The sequence below is a fragment of the Schistocerca serialis genome, chromosome 4 (assembly GCF_023864345.2).
Source record: "Schistocerca serialis cubense isolate TAMUIC-IGC-003099 chromosome 4, iqSchSeri2.2, whole genome shotgun sequence".
Taxonomy (NCBI): domain Eukaryota; kingdom Metazoa; phylum Arthropoda; class Insecta; order Orthoptera; family Acrididae; genus Schistocerca; species Schistocerca serialis.
The window spans coordinates 309,394,759-309,418,905 of record NC_064641.1 but is presented as its reverse complement, the minus strand read 5'-3'; the positions used below and the strand labels follow the sequence as shown (position 1 = coordinate 309,418,905).

General features: G+C 42.8%; 1 protein-coding gene across 1 annotated transcript in view; it reads left to right on the top strand.

Moving 5' to 3' along the window:
• LOC126474000 (peroxisomal membrane protein PMP34-like) overlaps positions 1-20,393 on the top strand; it is a 71,033-nt gene extending 50,640 nt beyond the window's left edge. The window contains exons 6-8 of the mRNA XM_050101390.1: positions 8,692-8,939; positions 13,011-13,078; positions 17,946-20,393. Coding sequence (XP_049957347.1) covers positions 8,692-8,939; positions 13,011-13,078; positions 17,946-18,105 — 476 coding nt within the window. The 3' untranslated portion in view covers positions 18,106-20,393. The remainder of the gene's footprint in view (positions 1-8,691; positions 8,940-13,010; positions 13,079-17,945) is intronic.
• The last annotated feature ends 3,754 nt before the right edge of the window (positions 20,394-24,147 follow it).

Genomic DNA, 24,147 nt, shown 5'->3' with positions numbered 1-24,147 from the left:
ACATAGTAATTGCAATTACAACTACTGTCTGTCCGATTCTAAGAGTTCAGTAAATAACATTCCCTGTCAAAGTCAGCCCTGGACGACGATATATAACCAAGTGGGAGAGAGCTGCTCTTCTATCTTCTGAGTAGGCTTGTGTCTGTTGCCGTCCAGTCATTGGCAGATTGTACTCAGCCAGCAATTGGCTGAGGCAAAGTCGATGTCTTCATCCTCAGCGCCGCCCGTGGTGCTGATGGAACTCGCGCAAGTGGCGAGTCTCTATGGCATTGGCACCTGCTTGCATCATTGCGCCTGTGGTGCTCTTGCCCTGGCTGTGTCTCGTTCAGATGACACAGAAGATTCCATTGCACTTCATTCAAATACTCCAGAGATCAATACGCTTCTTATCCACCATCTCCTGTCTTGGTAAAACTTTTTGGCATTGAGAGTAGCATACCTTCCATGCTGTGTCTCATGTGTCCCACAACAAGGAAAACATAAAATCCCTGTTCTAAAAGCAATATTTCTCTGTAATGTATGAGGCATAATAAGTGTAAATCTGTTTTTTTTTAAGAAATTAATTATCTGGAGCCAAAATACAGAGTAGTTACACATGCGAAAAAAAACAGGTGTAATGTTCTTTGTTGGTTATTAATTAAGTTACAAAAACACACTGATTATAATTAATTATTGTATGAACCTGTGGTGTCGCTAGTTCGTATCGACCATGAAACTTAATATCTGTGAATTCTAAGTGCTCTGTCGAGCCTCCATCTTAACTTTACTTTAGTCAGTTCTTTGTTACACTTCATTCTGTACGGACGCAGTTTCAAGTGTAAATATATACGAGCTAAGACACATATGGGAATTAAGTTTTCTATATCCCGATTATCAATCTTGTTCCCATAGTGGTGACCCCGCAGTTCGTTCATGTTTCGCATCTTCCGCGCCAGTGTTTATGCAACAGGTTACATGCACTACACAATGACCACACCAAACAATGCCTTGTTTGAAGATGTGGTAGCTCAACTCCGCTCACAGAGTTTCGTCGTTTCTTTGCCAACGGCGTATTCATCATTTACGCACAGTGATTCACGTTCTCCACCAACGCCGTGTGCTAACCTCACTAGTTTTCAATGGTCGACAACTATGCCGTTAGAGCGAACAATGGACTCTGGCTTCGTGTCAGTGGATTATGCCCATCCAACAGTGAATTGTGAACTGAACAATATTTCGAATTGTGTCTCTTCAAATTGAGTGTTTCAGGAACAAAGTGATCTCCATTCAAACACGTGTTTAGCCACCCACCGGCATGCTACATCAGTTACTGTCGGGCAGTGTGCAACGCCGCCATTACTACAACCCGTGCTGGATCCGTTCCATGCACATGGAGTTCCAGTTGTGTCAAATTTACATGCACAATTCAGTGTTTCACGTAACATGGACCCCTTACCTCACCTCAGTGGTCCGCCACATACACTACAGGCATGTTACGCATCAGATAGTTTCCACATGGGTGGCATTCTCAACCCCCCCCCCCCCCCCCACACTCCCCCCTCACTTGCGGTGGGTCCTTGTTTCCGGTCGCTCAACCGCTTGCCGCTCCCACAGTACGGCCTGTGTCTGCCACGCCGGTCTTTCGCCTTGTTCCGGAAGCGGGTCGTTTCCATCCAGCACTCGTCACTCATGGTCCAGTTTCCGGGCCCCCCTCGTGTGCCATCTGCCCATTTCCACGGTACTGTCCATGCCTGCCGTGCCATGTTTTCGTGACACACAGTCAACTATACCAGCTGCTGCAACTACACATTCACTCGCCTGGTTTAAATCCAGGCCTACTGCGCCAGTCTCTGACTTAACCTCAGATCAGCCGCTTCCCCAGGACACACCGAAGCCACCATCGTCACCCCCTCCTGGCCGCTTGCCGAAGCTACCGCCCTTATATGAGGAGAACCCGGCATTGTGGTTCGCGCTCATCGAACATCTGTTCAAGTTACATCATGTGTCTGATGAAAACTCAAAGATTCTCTGCCTCGTCGCACACCTCCACGACCACTCAGATTTGATTTGTGACCTGCTCCTTTCGCCGCCGCCTGCTGCACTAAAATATGAGTTCGCAAAGAAGACTATAATGGAACAACTTGCCTGCTCGCCACAAGAGTTAATAATCAAGATTCTCTACGAGGAGCATCTGGGGGAATGCACCCCCTCACAATTCTGGTGTTGCCTTCGATTGCTTGTGAACGAGCATACCATGCCTGATGCCACACTATGGGCTGTGTAGTCTGCCAAACTGTCTACCGATCTACAGATCCATCAGTTACCACTCTCGTTAGAGTTCATCGGCTCCTGCCTATGCGTTGCTGACCAGTTGTATTCGCTTCTGTGGCAACATCAGCCAGTTCATTCCACACTGTTCATCGGCACAGCCACCCCCACATACTGGCCTTCGGCTGGCAGAGGCAGGGCTTGCTCCGCCATCACCTCGCCTACTTCTCCTGGCAGTGTCTCTCCGCTGTCGGAGCACTCCAGGATCGCCCATGCACCTTACGTACTGGTCTATTTACCAGAACAAATCAACGAGGACAAGCTGTTCCCGCTGTCGTAGTCTCCACCTCCTCCTCACCCAGCTCACCCTTTCTGCTGAAGTGTTCAGCGACGACGCCAAGAAGTACAGGTTGCCATGCCAACACCCAAATGCTGACCGCAGGAACTAAGAGACGCTGAGTCCTGCGGGGAACCTAACAGGCGTCCTCTTGCATTACACTCCGTTCACCCGTCCACCCGGTCGAGTGGTTGTCTCTATGTGACTGACATTGCATCAGGTCTAGCTTTTCTGGTCGACACCGGTGTTGATGTGTCGATCATACCTACTTCGATGGCTCCACCCTCTTCTTCACAGACAGTCACTTCTACGAGCTGTCAACTCAACAATGTTACCTACCTCGGGCTCAGTAAAGGTACGGTGACCCCATCTCCTTCTCTACGTTTTCCGTGGAAGTTCTAATTTGCCGACATCAATGAACTGATCCTCTGTATGGATTTTTTTCTCATTACGAACTATCTCTGAATGTCATACAGGGTTCAGTGCTCCATCATCTTACGAACACTCACATACCATGCACCCGCACCTATGTCCAACTCTCTATTTCCACTGCAACGTACGATATACGCGAGTGCTGTGCCCTCGTGGGCAACATTGTGACCTGCATTACTGATCTACTGTCAGAATATGACTCGGCGACGCAACTCCACCAGGACAATGAGAAGTTGACACAACGCATCACATCCACTGACAGCGAGCTCATCGGGGCTCGTACCTCACTTCTGCAACTGCAGTCCACGGCGCCGCCACCTTAACAAAATTGCTCGGCCAAGCCTAGCTCGAACTCTCATCAGGTTAGTCCACAAACTTTACTTGCGTGTGACGTTCCAATCCCCCCATCGCACTCGCCTCATCCAGTGCCATGTGTTTCAAACAGTGCTGCTAATGACAGTCGTGCACGTTGTGACCAGGCCCACCTCTCTGACAGCTACCGTGCGTGTTGATAAAAACTCCCCCTCTCTCACTAACCGGCCACATGACCCAGCGGCCACTGAGGCCCCATGTGCGACGCCAGCGCTGCTCTCGCCCATGCCGGTTGTCCAGCGCAAGGTTAACAGCGGACAGTCGCTGCCCCTTCCCCTTCACTCGGCGCTGAGCATGCACGCACCCCCTCCACACAAGCGCACGCCACACTCCTGTAAGAGACATGTGACTTTTGTGCTACCTTTCCCCACTTGCACCATCGGCTATACCTCGTCACGCCCTACTCGTCCGAAGACTCGGTGCCAGGGCGTTAACCAATCTTATGTGCAGTTCTCAGTTTCTTCCGTCACAGACTGAATGACAGTCTAAATAGTTACCACTGCCAGCCCTCCTATTAGGCGTAAGGTCCGACGCCTCAACCCTATCAAGTTGCACGTGGCCCGGCAGCAAATTAATAAACTTTTGGCGACAGGTGTTCTGCAATCTTCAGACAGGAACTGGTCTTCACCAATCCACCTCGTCCCCAAACACGATGGATCTTTTCGAATGTGCAGCGATTACAGACGCTTAAACGCTTGTACCATCGTGGACAATTACCCAATGCCGAACATCAATGACTTCACACACGTTATCGGGTGCCACAATTTTCAGCGTTATTGAATTTAAACGCACCTACCACCAGATTCCTGTAGTGCCGGAAGACATTCCTAAGACGGTTATTATCGCACCGCTCAGTTTATTCCAATACCACTTCATACCGTTCGGCCTAAAGAACGCAGCGCAAACGTGGCAACGTTTCATTGAATGTATCTTGCGACAGTTTGAGTTTTGCTTTGCTTATCTGGACGTCATTCTTGTTTTCAGCAGCTCAGTGGAGGAACTTGAAAATCATCTGTCTACAGTCCTCCAGACCTTGAACTCCAATGGTGTTAAGGTCAACAAAGACAAGTTTCAGTTGCACCAGGCATCAGTCTCCTTCCTATGTTACACCGTCTCCGCTGATGGTATACAGCCTCCCAGATCTCGTGTGCAGGCTATCACGTCTCTGCTGCCACTGGCTACTTACAAAGAGTTATGCTGTTTCCTCGGCACCATCAATTACAATCGTCGCCATCTGCCTTCTGCCGCCGCTGTTCAGGCACCCCTGATGGATGCGCTATCAGGCAAACAAACTTTTGGTATCAAACCCATCTCTTGGACTGCTCTGATGCTAGAGGCCTTCAAGGCTCTGAAGACTTCTTTTGCTCGTGCTGTGACACTCACTCCCCCCTACCGCTCGGCCAAGTTATTCATCACTACAGACGCCAGCGACATCACGTTGGGGGCAATGTTGCAACAACGCAAGGGCGACACCGTTTCTCCCCTTCATTTCTTGAAACTATCTACGGCTCAGAGAAAATATTCTGCTTTCGATAAAGAGCTCCTTGCTGTTTATGAGGCAATCGAACATTTCCACCCCGATGTCGAGGGACGTTCGTTTTTCGTCCTCATCAATCACAAACCACTGGCACAAGCGTTCTGCAACCCACCTGAGGACCCACCCCCTCATTGTTACCGCCTCCTTGACCTGGTTTGTCAATTCACAATGGACTTCCGTTACATCAAGGGTGCAGATAACATTGCTGCGGATTTCTTCTCGCAGATCTGCTGTTTCCTGCATCGTTGATGTTTCCGATCTGGGCTCCCTCCAAGCTTCTGACGAAGCTTCTCAGGCTCTCCTACGAGACCCACAAACATCACTTGTTTTCACAAAGGCTAAATTTCCTGGCGTTTCCGACGAGGTGTGATGTGATTCTTCGACTGGCACCCTACGCCCTATGCTTCCACCTGGGCTGAGCCAACAGGTTTTTGATGCCCTGCATAACATAGCCCACCCGGGCATTTGAGCCGCCACACGTCTCATGTCAGAACGTTTTGTTTGGAAGAATATCAAACGGGATGGTCAAACCTGGGTACGCAGCTGCGTCACTTGCTAGCGCAACAAGATCAGTCGCCAACCTGCCCGCCTCTGGGCAAGTTCTACTTTCCCACAGGACGATTCCGTCACGTACATATTGATCTGATCAGGCCTCTTCCTCCTTTGGAGAGCCATAGATATGTCTTATCAACTATCAAATGTTTGTCTCACTGGGTCGAGGCTGTCCCTCTCCCTAACATTACTGCTGAGACAGTAGCCAAGGCTTTAATTGGCTCGTGGATTGCTCATTTCGGGTGCCCGACCACTATCACCACCAGTCAGGGTCAACAGTTCGAATCCTCCCTTTTCACCATCCTCTGCAATATCTGCAGTATTAAAAAAGTACACACTACCGCCAATCAGCCACAAAGCAATGGGTTGATGGAGAGATGGCACCGCACCCTCAAGATGGCCCTTCAATGTCACGATTGTCTCTGGTCGGAAGCTCGGAAGCTCTCCCATGGGTGCTACTTGGTCTATGCTCGACCTATAAACCTGACCTACAGGGGACTACATCTGAATTTGTTTTTGGCGAGAATCCGGCCCTACCAGGGGAACTTATTCTTCCCCCAGGTTAGCGAGGATCTTCCCCCCCTCGCCAGATTTCATTAGCCGGATGCGCACGCATTTTCAACAAATGCTTTTGCACCTGCCCATCAGTTTCTCACCGCCCGAGACTTACGTTCCCACCGCACTCTCCAACTGCTCCCATGTCATGCTGTGTGATGATGCGGTTAGGCAGCCTCTTCAACCTCCTTATCTTGGCCACTACAACGTCCTGTGCCTGGGGGACATGACTTTTGATATCATGATTAAAGACCGCACACAGACAGTTTCTCTGCATCACCTGAAACCGGCTTTCGTTGACCCTGATGGTCTCACACTGCCGTTGTCGGACTCTGCAGACGATCCATCCTTGATTGCGCGCACACCTCTTCCGCCGAAGACTGTTCGCCACCATTCGCTGGTTTCCCGACCTCACCCCCTGTTTCACCTTGCGCAGGTTTCGCTCACTCATCTCCAACATCAGTCCTGCAATGTGCTGCCGCACCGAGTGAACGACGTTTCTGTAGTGACGTTCGACAACTGAGGGGTCATTCTTTTGACAGATACTGTGGCCCCCACCATCGGACGGTCCCTTACACATCAATATTGCACACAACCTCACACTCCCATGCGCGAGTGTGACCGAGCATCTCTACGTGCTTTCATTTCTGCAGATGACTCGATCCGCTTATGGGCCCCACACGCCTCCACCACACCATCGACCACCTCACGCACTTACTCCTGGGCCGGCCGCCATCTCATCTGGCCACGGTGGTTGACGGACTATGGAGTGGACCTGCCTCTTGCCACTTCGCCATCACAACCACCCTCGCTAGAGATGGAAGTAGTTGTGGTGTGCTTGCCTACATGTACGATTTCCATGTAGGCCCACACGCCGTCACCCTTGGACATCTGTAGTACTTCATACTGCGGGCGGGGGTGGGGGGTCTGTGTGGCATCGATAGTTCGTATCGACCACGAAACTTAATATCTGTGAACTCTAAGTGCTCTGTCGAGCCTCCATCTTAACTTTACTTTAGTCAGTTCTTTGTTATGCTTCATTCTGTACACATGCAGTGTCAAGTGTAAATATGTATGAGCTATGAATATAATAGAGGGAAACATTCCACGTGGGAAAAATATATCTAAAAACAAAGATGATGAGACTTACCAAACGAAAGCGCTGGCAGGTCGATAGACACACAAACAAACACAAACATACACACAAAATTCAAGCTTTCGCAACAAACGGTTGCTTCATCAGGAAAGAGGGAAGGAGAGGGAAAGACGAAAGGATGTGGGTTTTAAGGGAGAGGGTAAGGAGCCACACACACACACACACACACACACACACACACACACACACACACACACACACACATATCCATCCGCACATACACAGACACAAGCAGACATTTGTAAAGGCCTTTACAAATGTCTGCTTGTGTGTGTGTGTGTGTGTTTGTGTGTTTGTGTGTGTGTGTGTGTGTGTGTGTGTGTGTGTGTGTGTGTGTGTGTGTGTGCGCGCGCGCGAGTGTATACCTGTCCTTTTTTCCCCCTAAGGTAAGTCTTTCCGCTCCCGGGATTGGAGTGGCTCCTTACCCTCTCCCTTAAAACCCACATCCTTTCGTCTTTCCCTCTCCTTCCCTCTTTCCTGATGAAGCAATCGTTTGTTGCGAAAGCTTGAATTTTGTGTGTGTGTTTGCGTTTGTTTGTGTGTCTATCGACCTGCCAGCGCTTTTGTTTGGTAAGTCTCATCATCTTTGTTTTTAGATATATGTATGAGCTATAACATATATGGGAATTAAGTTTTCTATATCCCGATTACCGATCCCGTTCCCATAAACCCCTTGCAACTGGTCATTGGACTGGAAATAATTTTCATTATTATAGGTGGAAAATTTATATGGGCCACCAAGTATATTACACCACTCGCACAGGATTATAACAGTAAAAGGACCTATACTTTACCAAAACTATGAAATTCCATTCACTATGTAAGCTATAAATATCTAAATAAAAATTCATCTGTGGAGCAAAAGAAGCAGTCCAGAATATTGAGTTTCTTCATGAATTTAATTTAGTAGTTCATCAAAGATCTTACATTAATTAACTAAAGACCAAAGATTTTGTAAAACTTTCTAAGCTTAAGCTAGTTTCCATGAAGAAAAATTAGATCATTTTCATTCTAGGTAGTGAACAACCATTTAATACCATATCATTAGTAAGTAAAACATATTACAAGTCAATAAACAAGTATTAATTTGGCTGTTAACATATTTGGATCATAGGAAATTTCATGGGAACAACACAGATTTTAAAATAACAAATAAGTCAATCCACTTAAGAAATCATTAATTTAATGGTAACCTATGCATCAGACGTGCATGAAGAAAAATGTTTTTGTGCACGCACACACCCACGCTCACACACACACACACACACACACACACACACACACACACACACACACACACACACAGAGAGAGAGAGAGAGAGAGAGAGAGAGAGAGAGAGAGATCAGTTCTTCTAGAGGTGGTGTGTTAAACAGGATGGACTTCTTAATTGTTGTTGAGTTAGTTTGGATAAGTTGGTGATGACTTATCTACATTGTTCTTGTTCATCATGAGTTATCTGTATCATATAGAGCAGTACTAACTATTTTTTTCTGTTTATATAGATGGCCTCATGAGAGTAGCTCGCAATGAAGGTGTGGGGTCGTTATGGAGTGGTGCTCTGCCTTCATTATTACTTGTTGTGAACCCTGCTCTTCAGTTTATGGTGTACGAGTCATTGAAAAGGCACATGAGAGCTGTGTACGGACCAACAGAAACAAGTGGTTGGGTCTATTTTCTTATGGGAGCAGTGGCAAAAGCTGTTGCTACAATATTGACTTACCCTCTTCAGATTGTGCAGACGAAACTTAGGGTAAAGTGTTAATATTGTTATTAGAATAATAATTATTATTATTATAAAACAGGTTAACAAGTAAAAAGTTTCTGATGGTACTGAACCATAGTCATACAGTATTTTTTGAAAGAACACAACGCCATTTGGCTTAATGTTACTGTGTTTTTCTTCTGTACAATCTAGATTATGGCTTTTATGCCACTTTTGAGTACAGTGCTAAAAGTTCTTAGACCATTAACATGTCATATCTGGTACAATGAAATCAGTTGGCTTTGGGCTGACTTTACAGGATATTACTTGTTAACGGTCTAAGAACTTTTAGCTTTGTACTCGATAATGGCATAAAAGCCGAAATCTAGATTGTACAGAAGAAAAATTCAGTAATTTACTGTCAAATGGTGGTGTATTCTTTCGAAAACAAATGGTTACTAAGACAATATTTTTCATATTTTCTAGATATTTTCTATAAATAGTCTTGAACCAATTAAAATTAACATTATCTGACTGTAACATGCATAATTTAAAAATATTAGAATCAGAGCATTAAGAATCTGCCATCTGTGTCTTTTGAAACATTTTAAGGAAATACCATTCTGCTAGACGTTGGGACACACAGTAAACCGAGGAGATAAATTTGTTAATACTGCACCATATGTGGTTTGTAGAACATATCCTGAAACATAAATTTTAATCAGCTTCTTTGCCATTACACACAGCTGATCAATTAATTATACATTAGTGAGAGGATGTGGAAGTGGGAGTAATAGATCAAAACTACTAGCAGCTGATTGACAAGATTGTAATAAATTGAATGTCAGCTTCAATCTTTGTGTAACTTGAAACCTCTGATCCTGTTTGAGTTTTTCCACCATTTTTATTTCAATAGAATCTGTAATTATTCTGAGCCAGATATTTGGACAATGTGCCATGATAGCAGCTTCATATTTCGTATTGATACTAAAGGCATTTTTCCTTGACATTCAGTTTGTTCGGCCATTTCAGTTGGATATGCTGTTGATTTTCTTTGCACCTCTTCTCAGCTGTGCTGAACTCCTTCATACCTGATGTCCCACAGTGGCATGGAATGTGCTATAAGCCTGGTTTTCGGGTCTCTAGATCATTCTTAATGTAATGTCACAATACCTTCATTTCAGTGGGAGTGAAATGAATGAACAAGGACAGAGGTCTAAGGTTCGGCACTAAATTTACTAATATGTCATTGGTCAATTCATCCTGAAGACACCAACAAAATGAGCATCTCACAGAATAATGGCTCTGGCAGGATAAAACAAATGTGGATCAAAGGACAGACAGGGTACTGGAATCAAACTTGGCTGTGAGTAAGGGTGTGACCTCAATATTGCCTCACATATGGTCGTAGTTTAGGCAGCAAGGCTGAATAAGACTAGTCTCAGGAGTGCCTGAAGAAGATTGGGCCACTCAAAGAAATATTATGCACATAAAGTAATCAGTTCTATTAGAGATCTGAAAACACCAACAGTCAAAACACAAAAACTTTTGGAAATTGGTACATTGCCATTATCCATCTGAGCAGCTGCCTTTACAGGATTAAAGTGCAGTTGTCCAACTTGTAATGCAATACTCTTCTATGATTCAGGCTTTCTATTCTTAGAGATGTGGCAGTTGACAGTTTTGGTCTATAGTTAATTCCCATCATCTCTTATCCTGCATTGTGTTTCTTTCCCTAAAATTCTTCCTGTTTTTTTTTTCCTATCAAATTGTGAAAGAGTTTGTGTCTCACTTATTTTGTTCTTTCCCCTCTCTATGCTAGTAAAGAAAATCTGAGGCCAATTACCTTTACTTTGTGTGACATCTGAATGCTACACCACCTTGCTTCCAGATTTTGCTGTGTGTCCTCTCATTCTCATATCTACTATCTAAAATCGTGTTGTAGCACTACAATGATCATAATGTTTTAAAGGTTTAACAGTTATACTGACAAAAAATAATTAGCTATAAATATCCCTTCTGCTTACTACGTTTATTATTTTCTCATCCAGATCTTAATTTCTGAAGTCAGATGTATTTCCAGACCCTATGTGTAGGTTAATTACTGCTGCACTTACTACCTTATTATTCATAGTAGTGGTTGGTAGAAAGTCATTGTAGGTATCGGCAACAGTTATGAAGCATTTATGCAAATCTAACTATCTAGATTACACTTCATTTATCCATGTAGATTACATATTTCAGCAGACTGCACTTATCAGACCAAAACACAAGGGAAAAATAAATACAATGTATCAAGTCAAATAGTACTTTAATGTACAATGTGTAAGTTCATGCTGGCAATTTTTACCTTGTGTTTTGATCCAATGATATCAGTAGGCTGAAATGGATAATCTGTGTGGATAAATAAAGTATGATCCAGACAGATATTTTTGTGTAAGCTATTATTCTTTATAATACTAACTTTTTTCTGTACCTTATTCATAGCAGCTTGGTGAATATCCGCTTCTTTCCTTTCCATCATAACATTACTAAATATATGGCGTGGTGTGTGACAGGCTGCACACTACAGGGTCCTTAACACTGTCATTGTTTGGCCCTAGGACTTTTTCTGTCCCTTATTGTTTCTTTCATGTCTGGCAACAATCATGATTTGAAGTCTAGGTTATAGTGTAAGACCGCCTGTAACCTAGTTCAGAGGTTTGAGAAATGCAAAAGTAACACACCTCCAATAGGGCCATGTCTAGTAAAGCACTATGATGTTTGAACCAACCTTCAGTTGGAGGACAGCTTCAGCTTTATTACCCATATATTTTATTTGTATTACTTGGCATTTTTCTGATCAGTGTACCTAATTTGTCTAGCTTTTTAGTTTTCTCAGTTGTATATTTGCCCTTTTTGTTAAACTGAAACGAAACAAGGTAAATGTTGTTTCTGTGGTTCTTTCTTTCTCTAGGACTGGGCATAGAGTGATCAACAATAAAGTAGTTTATTAATAACTGTACTGGTCAACTTCAATCCCCCCCCCCCACTTCACCAGTAATTATTAGCCTTTTATCAGTTTCCTTAGATAAGTAGACTGTTTGCGGAGTTTGCACAGTAATGTTAGAATCGTTTGAATTTTTCTTATTGCAGATAATATCTGAAGCTAGATGATGGATTACAGAAATTTTAGTACGCAAGTGATACAGTATACTAAATCATTGGAATCTGGCCGCTGTGTGCTGCTCCTTGCCACCAAGGCAAATACATTCCAATCTCGTCTTAAGTGATTTAAGGAAACTGTGGGCCAGACAAGGATTCCTATGCTGGGATGGCCACTTAAATAACATCAAAATGATTTCCTGTCACATTTTTGCCCAGCAAGAACCAGTGCCTTGTCTTTCAAAATTTGTTTTCACATGCAGAGTAGAAAATTCAATTTGTATTTGTCTGCAATTAAAAATGTAGAATCATGTGTAATAAAGTGTAAACTGTTCACCAAATCATCATTTGCAGTAGTGTGTTCATGCCCAACAGTTGCACCTGTTGTTGCACAAATTCTAAAAGATGTTGTATTTTCAGAGTTGTATAGCGCTAAAGTTCCACAATCTGATCAGTGGATTATTGAATATTATGACAAAGCTGATTTGTGAGCTCTGATGCTGAATGGCATTCCAAATAAGATTGCAATCAGAATATCTTGGGGATGAAGATATCATTCAAAATTCCTCAGGCCAATACAGCTTATTCTGTTCTTGTGCTTAGATGATTCTTACACCCAGTAAGAAAGTAATTAGCTGTAAATAGATATGGGTGGTCAGAAATAATAGTGACAATGCTTACATCATTTGAGGTGCGTATTGTAGCAGCCATAGGTCTCAGGAAAACTTAAGTGACTATCCCGTGAAGAATGTCTGCATAGTTGTCTGCCTGACAGGTGTATAGAAAATAGTCTGTTGGAGATTATTTATTGTTGTTTATTTGAAAATTTACTTGTAGTAAGAAACTAGCCTTTCCTTTGTTCTGATACTCCAAAGAAGAGTGTGACTGGCCAGCAGGAAATGTTGAAATTTGAAAAAATTGTGATTGCAGTGGCTCTTCAAAGGAATTCACTTTTTTTTTAATTTCATTTTGCAGCATGGGCACAATTTCAAAGATTTGACTTCTGATGCTGGGATGATTGAAATGACTTTATACTTACTCAGGTAAGAATTATGGTTCTTGTTACCACAGTTAATGCAACTCTACTGTCCTATGCTCCTATATAAGAACTGAGAACAGCCAAGAAAGAGACTTCACAGGTGCTCTGAAAGCAATATTGTTAGCAATTTCAAATGAGTTATGGAATGTGAATAGTAAACTGTTTGGAGCTGAAAACACATCATACCGAACATATGACTAGATAGGATGCTGATGCACATTTCTGTGGCTTTAATAAATTAAAAGCAGTAATATTTAAGAAGCTTTAATTTGGTAACTTGGTGGGGATTGTTTGAAACTTGATATTTCTGTGGTGTATGGAATGGGAAAAGTGACTATATGACTTTCAGTCTACACTATTCAAGGAGCAAGGTGGTGGTTGAAATTGGCATGCAGCCTTCTGAAGGATATAAAACATTAATCATCTGATCATTCAAATATCATTACCTCTTGTACTTCTCACTTGTAATCTATCAATATTACAAAGCCAATAGAGCAGTAGTTCCAACAAGTGATCAGCCTTCCCCCCCCCCCCCCCCCCCCCCCAAATAATGTTATTGAAACATCGTTGAAATGTTTTGCAGAATTGCACTTGCCCAGAGATAAATTCAAACACACTTTCTTGGACAGTTCAACTGTTATTTTTTGGTGTATTTAGTATTCTTTATGTAGCAAATTATCTAAAAGTTTGTGTTACACTGGTTTGTGGTATTATTGTCACTAAACAGTTAGCTGTAGCATGCACAATGTACACAATGAAACAAATACTGTAACAGAAACTTTATTTTACAATACCAGAATTAATTTTCTTAATTAAAAAAATGTGTATATATATATATATATATATATATATCCTTAATAAAAGTCCTCAATCTTTCCTCTCCCACATCCACACCGGCTGTTCAGAACATCCTCCTGCAGACCAGCCGCAAATTAGAACAGCATGCCACCCTTCACCTCAAAAAACTATCCAATCTCCTGGTTTCCCACCTCCGGAAAGGCAACTCACTCATCCTTCACAACCTTTCCAGCAAACCTCAACCTCCTCTCATTGCACACAAACCCAGTCTCTCCCATCTACTCAATCTCCCACTTCCAGCTCCACTCCCTCCAAAACCTCAAAATTCCAATCAACACAATCTGGAACCACAACACCCTAATTCAGTAGTTAACCTTTCCTCCAAACCTCTCTCCCAATCCAAACCTCTGTCCTATCCAAAGGCCTCACCTTCAGCCCCACTCCCAGATTCAATCAAACAGCCCTCGTCAAAGATTTACTGTCCTACACCCGTAGTCTCTGCTGGAAGTATCACTTTGCCACGAAGAAAAATGATCCTAATCCTACTCCTAATGATCCAACTCCCCAAGACACTATCCAAATTGAACCCTGCCTGGAACAGTTCCGTCCTCCGTCACAGCGGGACCCACCTCCTCTTCCTCAAAATCACCCTCTCCAAACCTTCCAGGAATTTCTGACTTTCAGCCTTGCCTCTCAATCCTTCTTAAAAAACCTTAATCTTACTCCCAACATCACCACTGCTAAAGCCCAGGCTATCCATGATCTGAAGGCTGACCGGTCCATCGTCATCCTTCCGGCGGACAAGGGTTCCACGACCATGGTACTTGATCATCGGGAGTATGTGGCTGAGGGACTGCGTCAGCTTTCAGACAACACCACATACAAAGTTTGCCAAGGTGATCCCATTCCTGATGTCCAGGCGGAGCTTCAAGGAATCCTCAGAACCTTAGGCCCCCTACAAAACCTTTCACCTGACTCCATCAATCTCCTGACCCCACCGACACCCCGCACCCCTACCTTCTTCTTAAAATTCACAAACCCAATCAATCCCGGCCGCCCCATTGTAGCTGGTTACCAAGCCCCCACAGAACGTATCTCTGCCTACGTAGATCAACACCTTCAACCCATTACATGCAGTCTCCCATCCTTCATCAAGGACACCCACCACTTTCTCGAACACCTGGAACCCTTACCCAATCCGTTACCCCCGGACACCATCCTTGTAACCATTGATGCCACTTCCTTATACACAAATATCCCGCACGTCCAGGGCCTCGCTGCGATGGAGCACTTCCTTTCACGCCGATCACCTGCCACCCTACCTAAAACATCTTTCCTCATTACCTTAGCCAGCTTCATCCTGACCCACGACTTCTTCACTTTTAAAGGCCAGACATACCAACAATTAAAGGGAACAGCCATGGGTACCAGGATGGCCCCCTCGTACGCCAACCTATTCATGGGTCACTTAGAGGAAGCTTTCTTGGTTACCCAGGCCTGCCAACCCAAAGTTTCGTACAGATTTATTGATGACATCTTCATGATCTGGACTCACAGTGAAGAAGAACTCCAGAATTTCCTCTCCAACCTCAACTCCTTTGGTTCCATCAGATTCACCTGGTCCTACTCCAAATCCCATGCCACTTTCCTTGATGTTGACCTCCACCTGTCCAATGGCCAGCTTCACACGTCCGCCCTCATCAAACCCACCAACAAGCAACAGCATCTCCATTATGACAGCTGCCACCCATTCCACATCAAACGGTCCCTTCCCTACAGCCGAGGTCTTCGTGGCAAAGGAATCTGTTCCAGTCTGGAATCCCTGAACCATTACACAAACAACCTGACAACAGCTTTCGCATCCCGCAGCTACCCTCCCGACCTGGTACAGAAGCAAATAACCAGAGCCACTTCCTCATCCTCTCAAACCCAGAACCTCCCACAGAAGAACCACAAAAGTGCCCCACTTGTGACAGGATACTTTCCGGGACTGGATCAGACTCTGAATGTGGCTCTGAAGCAGGGATAAGACTTCCTCAAATCCTGCCCTGAAATGAGATCCATCCTTCATGAAATCCTCCCCACTCCACCAAGACTGTCTTTCCGCCGTCCACCTAACCTTCGTAACCTCTTAGTTCATCCCTATGAAATCCCCAAACCACCTTCCCTACCCTCTGGCTCCTACCCTTGTAACCGCCCCCGGTGTAAAACCTGTCCCATGCACCCTCCCACCACCACCTACTCCAGTCCTGTAACCCGGAAGGTGTACACGATCAAAGGCAGAGCCACGTGTGAAAGCACCCACGTGATTTACCAACTGACCTGCCTATACTGTGACGCATTCTATGTGGGAATGACCAGCAACAAACTGTCCATTCGCATGAATGGACACAGGCAGACAGTGTTTGTTCGTAATGAGGATCACCCTGTGGCTAAACATGCCTTGGTGCACGGCCAGCACATCTTGGCACAGTGTTACACCATCCGGGTTATCTGGATACTTCCCACTAACACCAACCTATCCGAACTCCGGAGATGGGAACTTGCTCTTCAATATATCCTCTCTTCCCGTTATCCACCAGGCCTCAATCTCCGCTAATTTCAAGTTGCCGCCACTCATACCTCACCTGTCATTCAACAACATCTTTGCCTCTGCACTTCTGCCTCGACTGACATCTCTGCCCAAACTCTTTGCCTCTGTATATGTCTGCTTGTGTCTGTATATGTGTGGATGAATATGTGTGTGTGTGTGTGTGTGTGTGTGTGTGCGCGCGAGTGTATACCCGTCCTTTTTTCCCCCTAAGGTAAGTCTTTCCGCTCCCGGGATTGGAATGACTCCTTACCCTCTCCCTTAAAACCCAAATCCTTTCGTCTTTCCCTCTCCTTCCCTCTTTCCTGATGAGGCAACAGTTTGTTGCGAAAGCTTGAATTTTGTGTGTATGTTTGTGTTCGTTTGTGTGTCTTCTAGCACTTTCATTTGGTAAGTCACATCATCTTTGTTTTTATATATATACCTAAAAACAAAGATGATGTGACTTACCAAACGAAAGCGCTGGCACGTCGATAGACACACAAACACAAACACACACACAAAATTCAAGCTTTCGCAACAAACTGTTGCCTCATCAGGAAAGAGGGAAGGAGAGGGAAAGACGAAAGGATGTGGGTTTTAAGGGAGAGGGTAAGGAGTCATTCCAATCCCGGGAGCGGAAAGACTTACCTTAGGGGGAAAAAAGGACAGGTATACACTCGCACACACACTCATATATGAGCTAGGGCTAGGGCTGAGTCTCAACAGATCGCAGCGTGGCAACTGCTCTACCGAGTACAACACCCCGCCCGGTACCTAAGTCGTCTACAGATGATTCCGAGTCCCGACATCGAAATATAGACACCCATGATCGACCGGTAGGGGCAGGGCGGGGCCGGGAACAGATCCCAGACAGCACCGCCCGAGTGGCCCATCCGGCAAACAAGTTGGGCCTGTACGGCGCGGCGCCACGTGGGTCGACCGCGCCTAGTAAAGTCACGTATTTTCGAGCCTTTCGACCCTCAGGACTCCTTAGCGATATCGTTGCCACAATGGCTAGACGGGATTCGGCCTTAGAGGCGTTCAGGCTTAATCCCACGGATGGTGAACATCGGGATCAAGCCAGCTTTTGCCCTTTTGCTCTACGCGAGGTTTCTGTCCTCGCTGCGTGTGTGTGTGTGTGTGTGTGTGCGAGTGTATACCTGTCCTTTTTTCCCCCTAAGGTAAGTCTTTCCGCTCCCGGGATTGGAATGACTCCTTACCCTCTCCCTTAAAACCCACATCCTTTCGTCTTTCCCTCTCCTTCCCTCTTTCCTGATGAGGCAACAGTTTGTTGCGAAAGCTTGAATTTTGTGTGTATGTTTGTGTTTGTGTGTCTATCGACGTGCCAGCGCTTTCGTTTGGTAAGTCACATCATCTTTGTTTTTAGGTATATTTTTCCCATGTGGAATGTTTCCCTCTATATATATATATATATATATATACAGAGGCACATTTTACAGCATTGTTACTAATGTCTCTTCCACTGTTTATCTTTTGGTAGGAAACATGGGGTTGGTGGACTCTTCAAGGGAATGGAATCTAAACTGCTTCAGACTGTTTTAACTGCTGCACTTATGTTTGCAACATATGAGAAGATTGCAGCATTTGTCTTCAAGTTGATGTTAAGTCATCAACAAACAGTAATTAAGAGAAATCATTAGGAAAATGGTTTATAAAGAGTAGAATTCGGTGTAGGTACTAGTCTGTCTTACCTAAGAATACCAAAGGCCAGTAATCTTTAGAATGAATAACACTCAAAGAGTAGGCATTTCATGTAAGACATCCTCTTGTATGTATGACAGTGCTAAGCAGTCTTTATTTCTTTTGGTGGTGTATGAGTGTAGTGATCAGAAAAGTATTTGTGACACTTGCTAATGAAATTGTAATGATTTATATTTCTTATAGATAATATTGTGATCATTGAAAGTTGCAGTATTTCCATGACATTAGCTCTCTTATTGTTCGTGTCATACTGTGTTTTTGTCTGTCTTTTCACTGCACACTCTTACTGTATGTCATACAATACTCTTGCCTATCTGTTCACTGGAGGATTTTGTATTGGTTATATTAATTTTTTATATGAATTTCCTTTTTACCTCTGTCATTAAGAGAAATCAAAGAAAGTAGAACGTCCTCTTCTGTCGAAAATTAAGTATTATTCTCACAAGTACAACCCAGTAGCATAGACATGAGATCATTTTCAAGAAGTGTGTTACAAAGAACAAGAAAATGTCAGAGATAAAGTTATAAAAATGATTAACATGAAATTAATTTCTCAGTAATGACAAATACTAAGATTAACCTCGTTAGTGTTCTCCATGTCTGTGTTGGCCAAATCAGACTAGGGGAGTTTCATTTCCCATTCTACACTGCAGTGCAGAATATTGCTGTTGATTTTGTTAGAATAATACATGCATTCCCTACACATGAAATGGAGGTAAAAATCCAAAATGTCAAATGTTCATTCACTTACTTGCAGAAAAAAAACTAATGTGGTAGACGGAGAGCTTGGAGCTATGTAGTTAACAAGGAAGGCTTCAAAGATCTGAAGGGACTTGCTGGTGCCATAAGTAGAATATTTGTGGTGGGGAACAGAGTGTGAGGTGAAGCCTGTGTAATTCAGCATTTTGTTATTTCCAGTGACACTTGAAGCTCACACAAACCATATAATTAACCATTCAACATGCCCTGCATCATACATTTTAATGCCTGCCAAAGTTTCATCTCTGTATAATCATTCCATAATAGATGAAAGGTTGGTATTTGTGTCTCTATTACAGATATATAATCTATTTTTAGCATAAAAGTGTACTAATGTACATTCAGAACCACTCATTCTTAAAAAGCCACATTATATATAGCAATGCTTCCTCCTTACAGCAGATGAAGATTGCTCTCTAAAAAATTCCCATTCCCACTGGTATTTCAGATGCTTTATGTGATCAAAACCACCTTGGTTTTTACTCCTCAAATTGAATGTGTAATCTATTACTGAAAAAGAAAAGTGACTGTGAGTCATTGAAGTACTGGCTGTCTGTCTTACAGCTTATTGCTCCAGATTTAGCACTGCCCTTTGTGGTGATTTGTGGGTACTCCTATTTTTATGTGGAAATTTAAGAAATATTGTTACTACTCGATTGGCGACTTATTACATGAATATTCTCTGGTGGTCTCAGGGAAACAAAATGGAAATTCAACACAACATTATACAGAAGAGCACAAAAGTCATTTCATATATGACAAAGTAGGAAATAGTTTAACATTTTTAAGCCTATAGTTATTTCTTCTCATCAGTATGCACACCTTCGGAATCAGTCTGAAATTCCAAAAGTAATTCTCAGTGTTACGTAAAAATTATTTCCTTCCTTATTTTATCAATGAGAGGCAACTCTTGTGCCACTCAGTCTAAGCTTATTTTAGCCTAAGAACTGTATTGAAAGACAACTAAGTATGTCACTATGATTCATCACATTAGTATAACTCTTATATTGAACATATGTTAGTTTCACAAGGTCTTATTAGTTTCCATATTTCGAAACTGGAACATTGTGAAACCAGATGTATATTTTAATCTTTTTGTGTCATGGTACATATTAAATAGGGAATATGACAGCTCTCTGTGTTTAGTATTGACACTGAATCAAAAATAATGAATATGTAAGACAATACTGCTTTTAGTAGATTAAGTTTTTTATATTTCCTTATATTACAGTGATGAAAGAAGCTACTGTTTAATGTCAGCTAAATAGAGGGTGGACTGTATCTTGTGTAACTTAAAACTATCCCTGTAAAAGCATTATTGTATTTATTGAACCTTTGCAGACATCCATTTATTTTGTCTCTGTTCAATTAGGAGACTATAAAACTGTGATTGTGTTGCCATTGAGCATATTTCTGTGATTTTTACTTTGCTTTAATTTACTGTAATTAAAAATATTTGTGAATAATGTTTCATGTAATAATTATCTCACCATATCACACTACAGCTGCAGATAAAACAGCAGCTGACACTCTGCCATGTATAAATATTTTTTTGTACAGATAAATTTGTTCATTAAAATATTTGTTCCTTGAAACCAATAATCACATAGTGTGTCCTAGACTCGGATGATATATTACATAATCAGCAACAACTAAATGATGGAGGGGGGTAAAGAGAATCTGCTTCCCAGAGACACAGTAAGTCTACACAGGTTCCAGTCTCCAGAGCATATTTATTCTATACGGAGGAAGGTGGTTCAATTAATGCACTAAACTCACTCGCTCAAGACCAGGGTTCAAGATTCCACAGGTTTGCTGAGATTTCCCTAAATCAATAAAAGTGGCTGCAGGGATGGTGGTTTTCAAAAGTACATTTCTCTTCAGCCTTGTCCTATTAAGAGTTTCTGCCCCTTCTTGTCAATAAAATGTTAATCTTCCTTCCAAATTACTAAGCAGAAATTGGTCCAAATGACATCAATGTTAAGAGGTTCTGACCAGACATACCATTCGTATTTTGGAGAGTAAAATGACACGGGACTGGTGTTATGCCTTACATATTACAAGGTTAGATACAGCATTTCTGTTTATAAGGTATAGTACAAGGTGTAAAACTTTGCTTCTGCCGTTTGCGGATAGGTGGCGACAACGGTAAGTAGTGGTCGAAAGAAACAGATTGCAGATGTCAGGCAGTTTGCTTGGACCTCGGTCAACATAACCTCATTCAAACATTAGTTGATTTGTGTCTGCATAATGAAGTTGTTCTTGATTGAAAATGTCAGGTTACGAGCCTAATTTTTGTTATTTGCGGGTGGTGTTACTGTGCTGTTTCAATATGGAGAAAATAGCGATTGAGTCTCATCGAATGCTCTCAAGTATGGTAAGGACGCTATTAGTGAAAGTGTGTGTCGTGAGTGGTTTCAACGCTTCAAGAATGGTGATTTTAACGTCGTAGACTGGCACAGTGGTGGAAGAGAGAATGTTTTCGAAGATGCAGAATTGGAGACATTGCTGAGTGAAGACTCGCATCATACTCAAGAAGAATTGGCACAATCAGTGGGAGTGACACAGCAAGCCATTTAAAAATGTCTTGAGGCTATGGGCATGATTAAGAAAGAAGGAACTTGGGTTCCGTGTGAGCTGAAACCAAGAGGCGTTGAACAGCATTTGCGTGTTTGTGAACAGTTGCTTCAGAGGAAAAAACAGAAGGGATTTCTGCATTGCATTGTGACTGGGGACGAAAAATGGGTTCACTACGACAGCCCTAAATGCAAATGTCGTATCGGCCGCTGCACAGCAGCCATCAACTCGGCACGGCGTGCTACAACACGCGTGGCACACAGCGAGTACCGCTGGTGCCGCACACGATGTCAACAACTGGCGCAAGTGAACGGGTCGTCGTGGGGTTAGCGGCAGCGTATACACCACTATCGATACAGATTACCCTGGTGGCGCTGCCCTTGCCACCAGAGTGAGCAACCATATAAGAGCCCCATCTACCAACACTCTGATTGGTCCTGTGGATTTAAGCGAGCTCCATGAGCCCGTTTAACCAGTTCAATCTTCGCCGATGACTGTGTTACTACCCGGCTGCTGGATTCACGACAGTCGAACCATACTGTGGCCTCCCTGGCTGGAAACTTGTGACGCGTCGGTATCGACTGGTTGGCAGTGGTTTGGACTTCTATTCTCTACTAGTGACTCTGATTTCTCTTTGGTGCTACAGCCAGCGAAGTGTTGTGTAGTTGAACTTATGTTTTGTTTTGAGTGACAGGTCAAATAAATTTGGTTATCATGGAATATTTGTTGTGTTATAGTGCAGACATAACAGCAAAAAATCTCGGGGATAGCCTGGTCATGCTTCCACATCAACGGCCAAACTGAATATTCATGGCTCCAAGATCACGCTCTGCATTTGGTGGGACCAGCTTGGCGTCGTGTACTATGAGGTGTTAAAACCAAATGAAACAATCACAGGTGCTCGTTATCGAATGCAATTATTGTGTTTGAGCAGAGCATTAAAAGACAAATGGCCGCAATACAGCGAGAGCCATGATAAAGTGATTTTGCAGCACAAAACACTCAACCTCACTTTGCAAAAGAGGTCGAAACGTATTTGGAAACATTTAAATGGGAAGTCCCATCCCACCCGCCATATTCTCCAGACATTGCTCCCTCTGCCTAACACTCGTTTAGATCAATGACACACTGCCTGACTGACCAACACTTCCAACCTCATGAAGAAATCACAAATTGGATCGATTCATGGATCGCTTCAAAAGATGAACAATTTTGGATTCGCACACTGCCCGAAAGATGGGAGAATGTAGTGGCCAACAATGGAAAATACTTTGCACTAAAAACAATAATCCAAAGGGTTTACAATCTTTCTTGACAAATGAAATTGTATTATTATTTTATAAATGAATCCAGAAATAAATGTAATAAACAGTAGTATTAAATTGTGTAATTAACAATAGAAATTTTAAGTGTGCTAAATATTTTGTAATTTCAAATATTTAAAAAAAATAATAATTTTAACAACAAAAATAAAGTAATTCCTTTTTATAGATTTTGGCTTGAAAAATAACACATTGTGTATAAAATTATATGAAATTTTTCAGATAAACAGCTGGGACAATATTGACCTGTATAAAATTTGAAAACTATTTCTGGTATCTACTACTTCTGTTCAGGAAAGGTAATGCTAGAGGAGGATGCCCCTTTACAATATCCCCCTCACAAAATTTGGAAACAATGTGTTTACAACATTTTGTGAACGACTATAAGGTTTGCTAAAAGGTGTATGAAATGATGCCAACGGATAGAATACCAATGTATTGAAGTATCCGATTATAACATAGTACAGGAAACGTAACATATGAGAACATGGTATTCAGATCTGCAGAACATTCTGTCACAAGACAAATGATAGAAAGTCAAAACTACAACACTAAACTATATGAATTAGTACAGAGACAATGTAAATTACTAAAATTACAAATTGCAAGTTTACATCTATAAAGTCACAATTTCAAAATCTTCAAAAAGAGAAGAGAGAAAAAATTTAGGGTCTAAGTGTACGATTAAGTGAGCTGACTCGAAAAACTCAAGACAGGTACAGACCAGAAGAATATATTTAGTCGTGAGTACGAATATAGGATATGTTGACTCGTGGAAAGGAGAAAATAATGAAAAAAATATTAGGACCTAAGCTTAAATGATGTGGGGACCAACCCAAGAATCTAAACCACACCAGCATTCACTAGCAAAAATGTTTCGACAACAAAATGAATAAAGTTCATAATCAGATAACAGTAAGTTATGTGATACAATATTGCAGTACTCACAAGGGGAAGGCCTCAGACACGGCCAACCGATTCGGCTCAGATTTGGCAGGTCGCTTGTGTACAACCTAAAATGAAGGACTCTTAAGATATTTTGGGTCGACATCCCCACGTTTTTTAGAAAATCACTCCTAAAGGTTATGACGAGCGATCGACTCAAAATTGGCGGGATCGATAGATAATTGTAAATAGAGCAATTTTCATCATCAGGTATGGGGTCCGAAAATGCAGACTTTTCCAGAAATCGAGTTAAGAAACTTTTACAACTGCCGCTCCTGTACCCACATGGTCAACGCTTTTCGCTGACAGCACTGATAGCGCAATGGCCAAGGTAAAGGGCTGCGAATCGCGAAGAAACATAGTGGATATTATTATTTT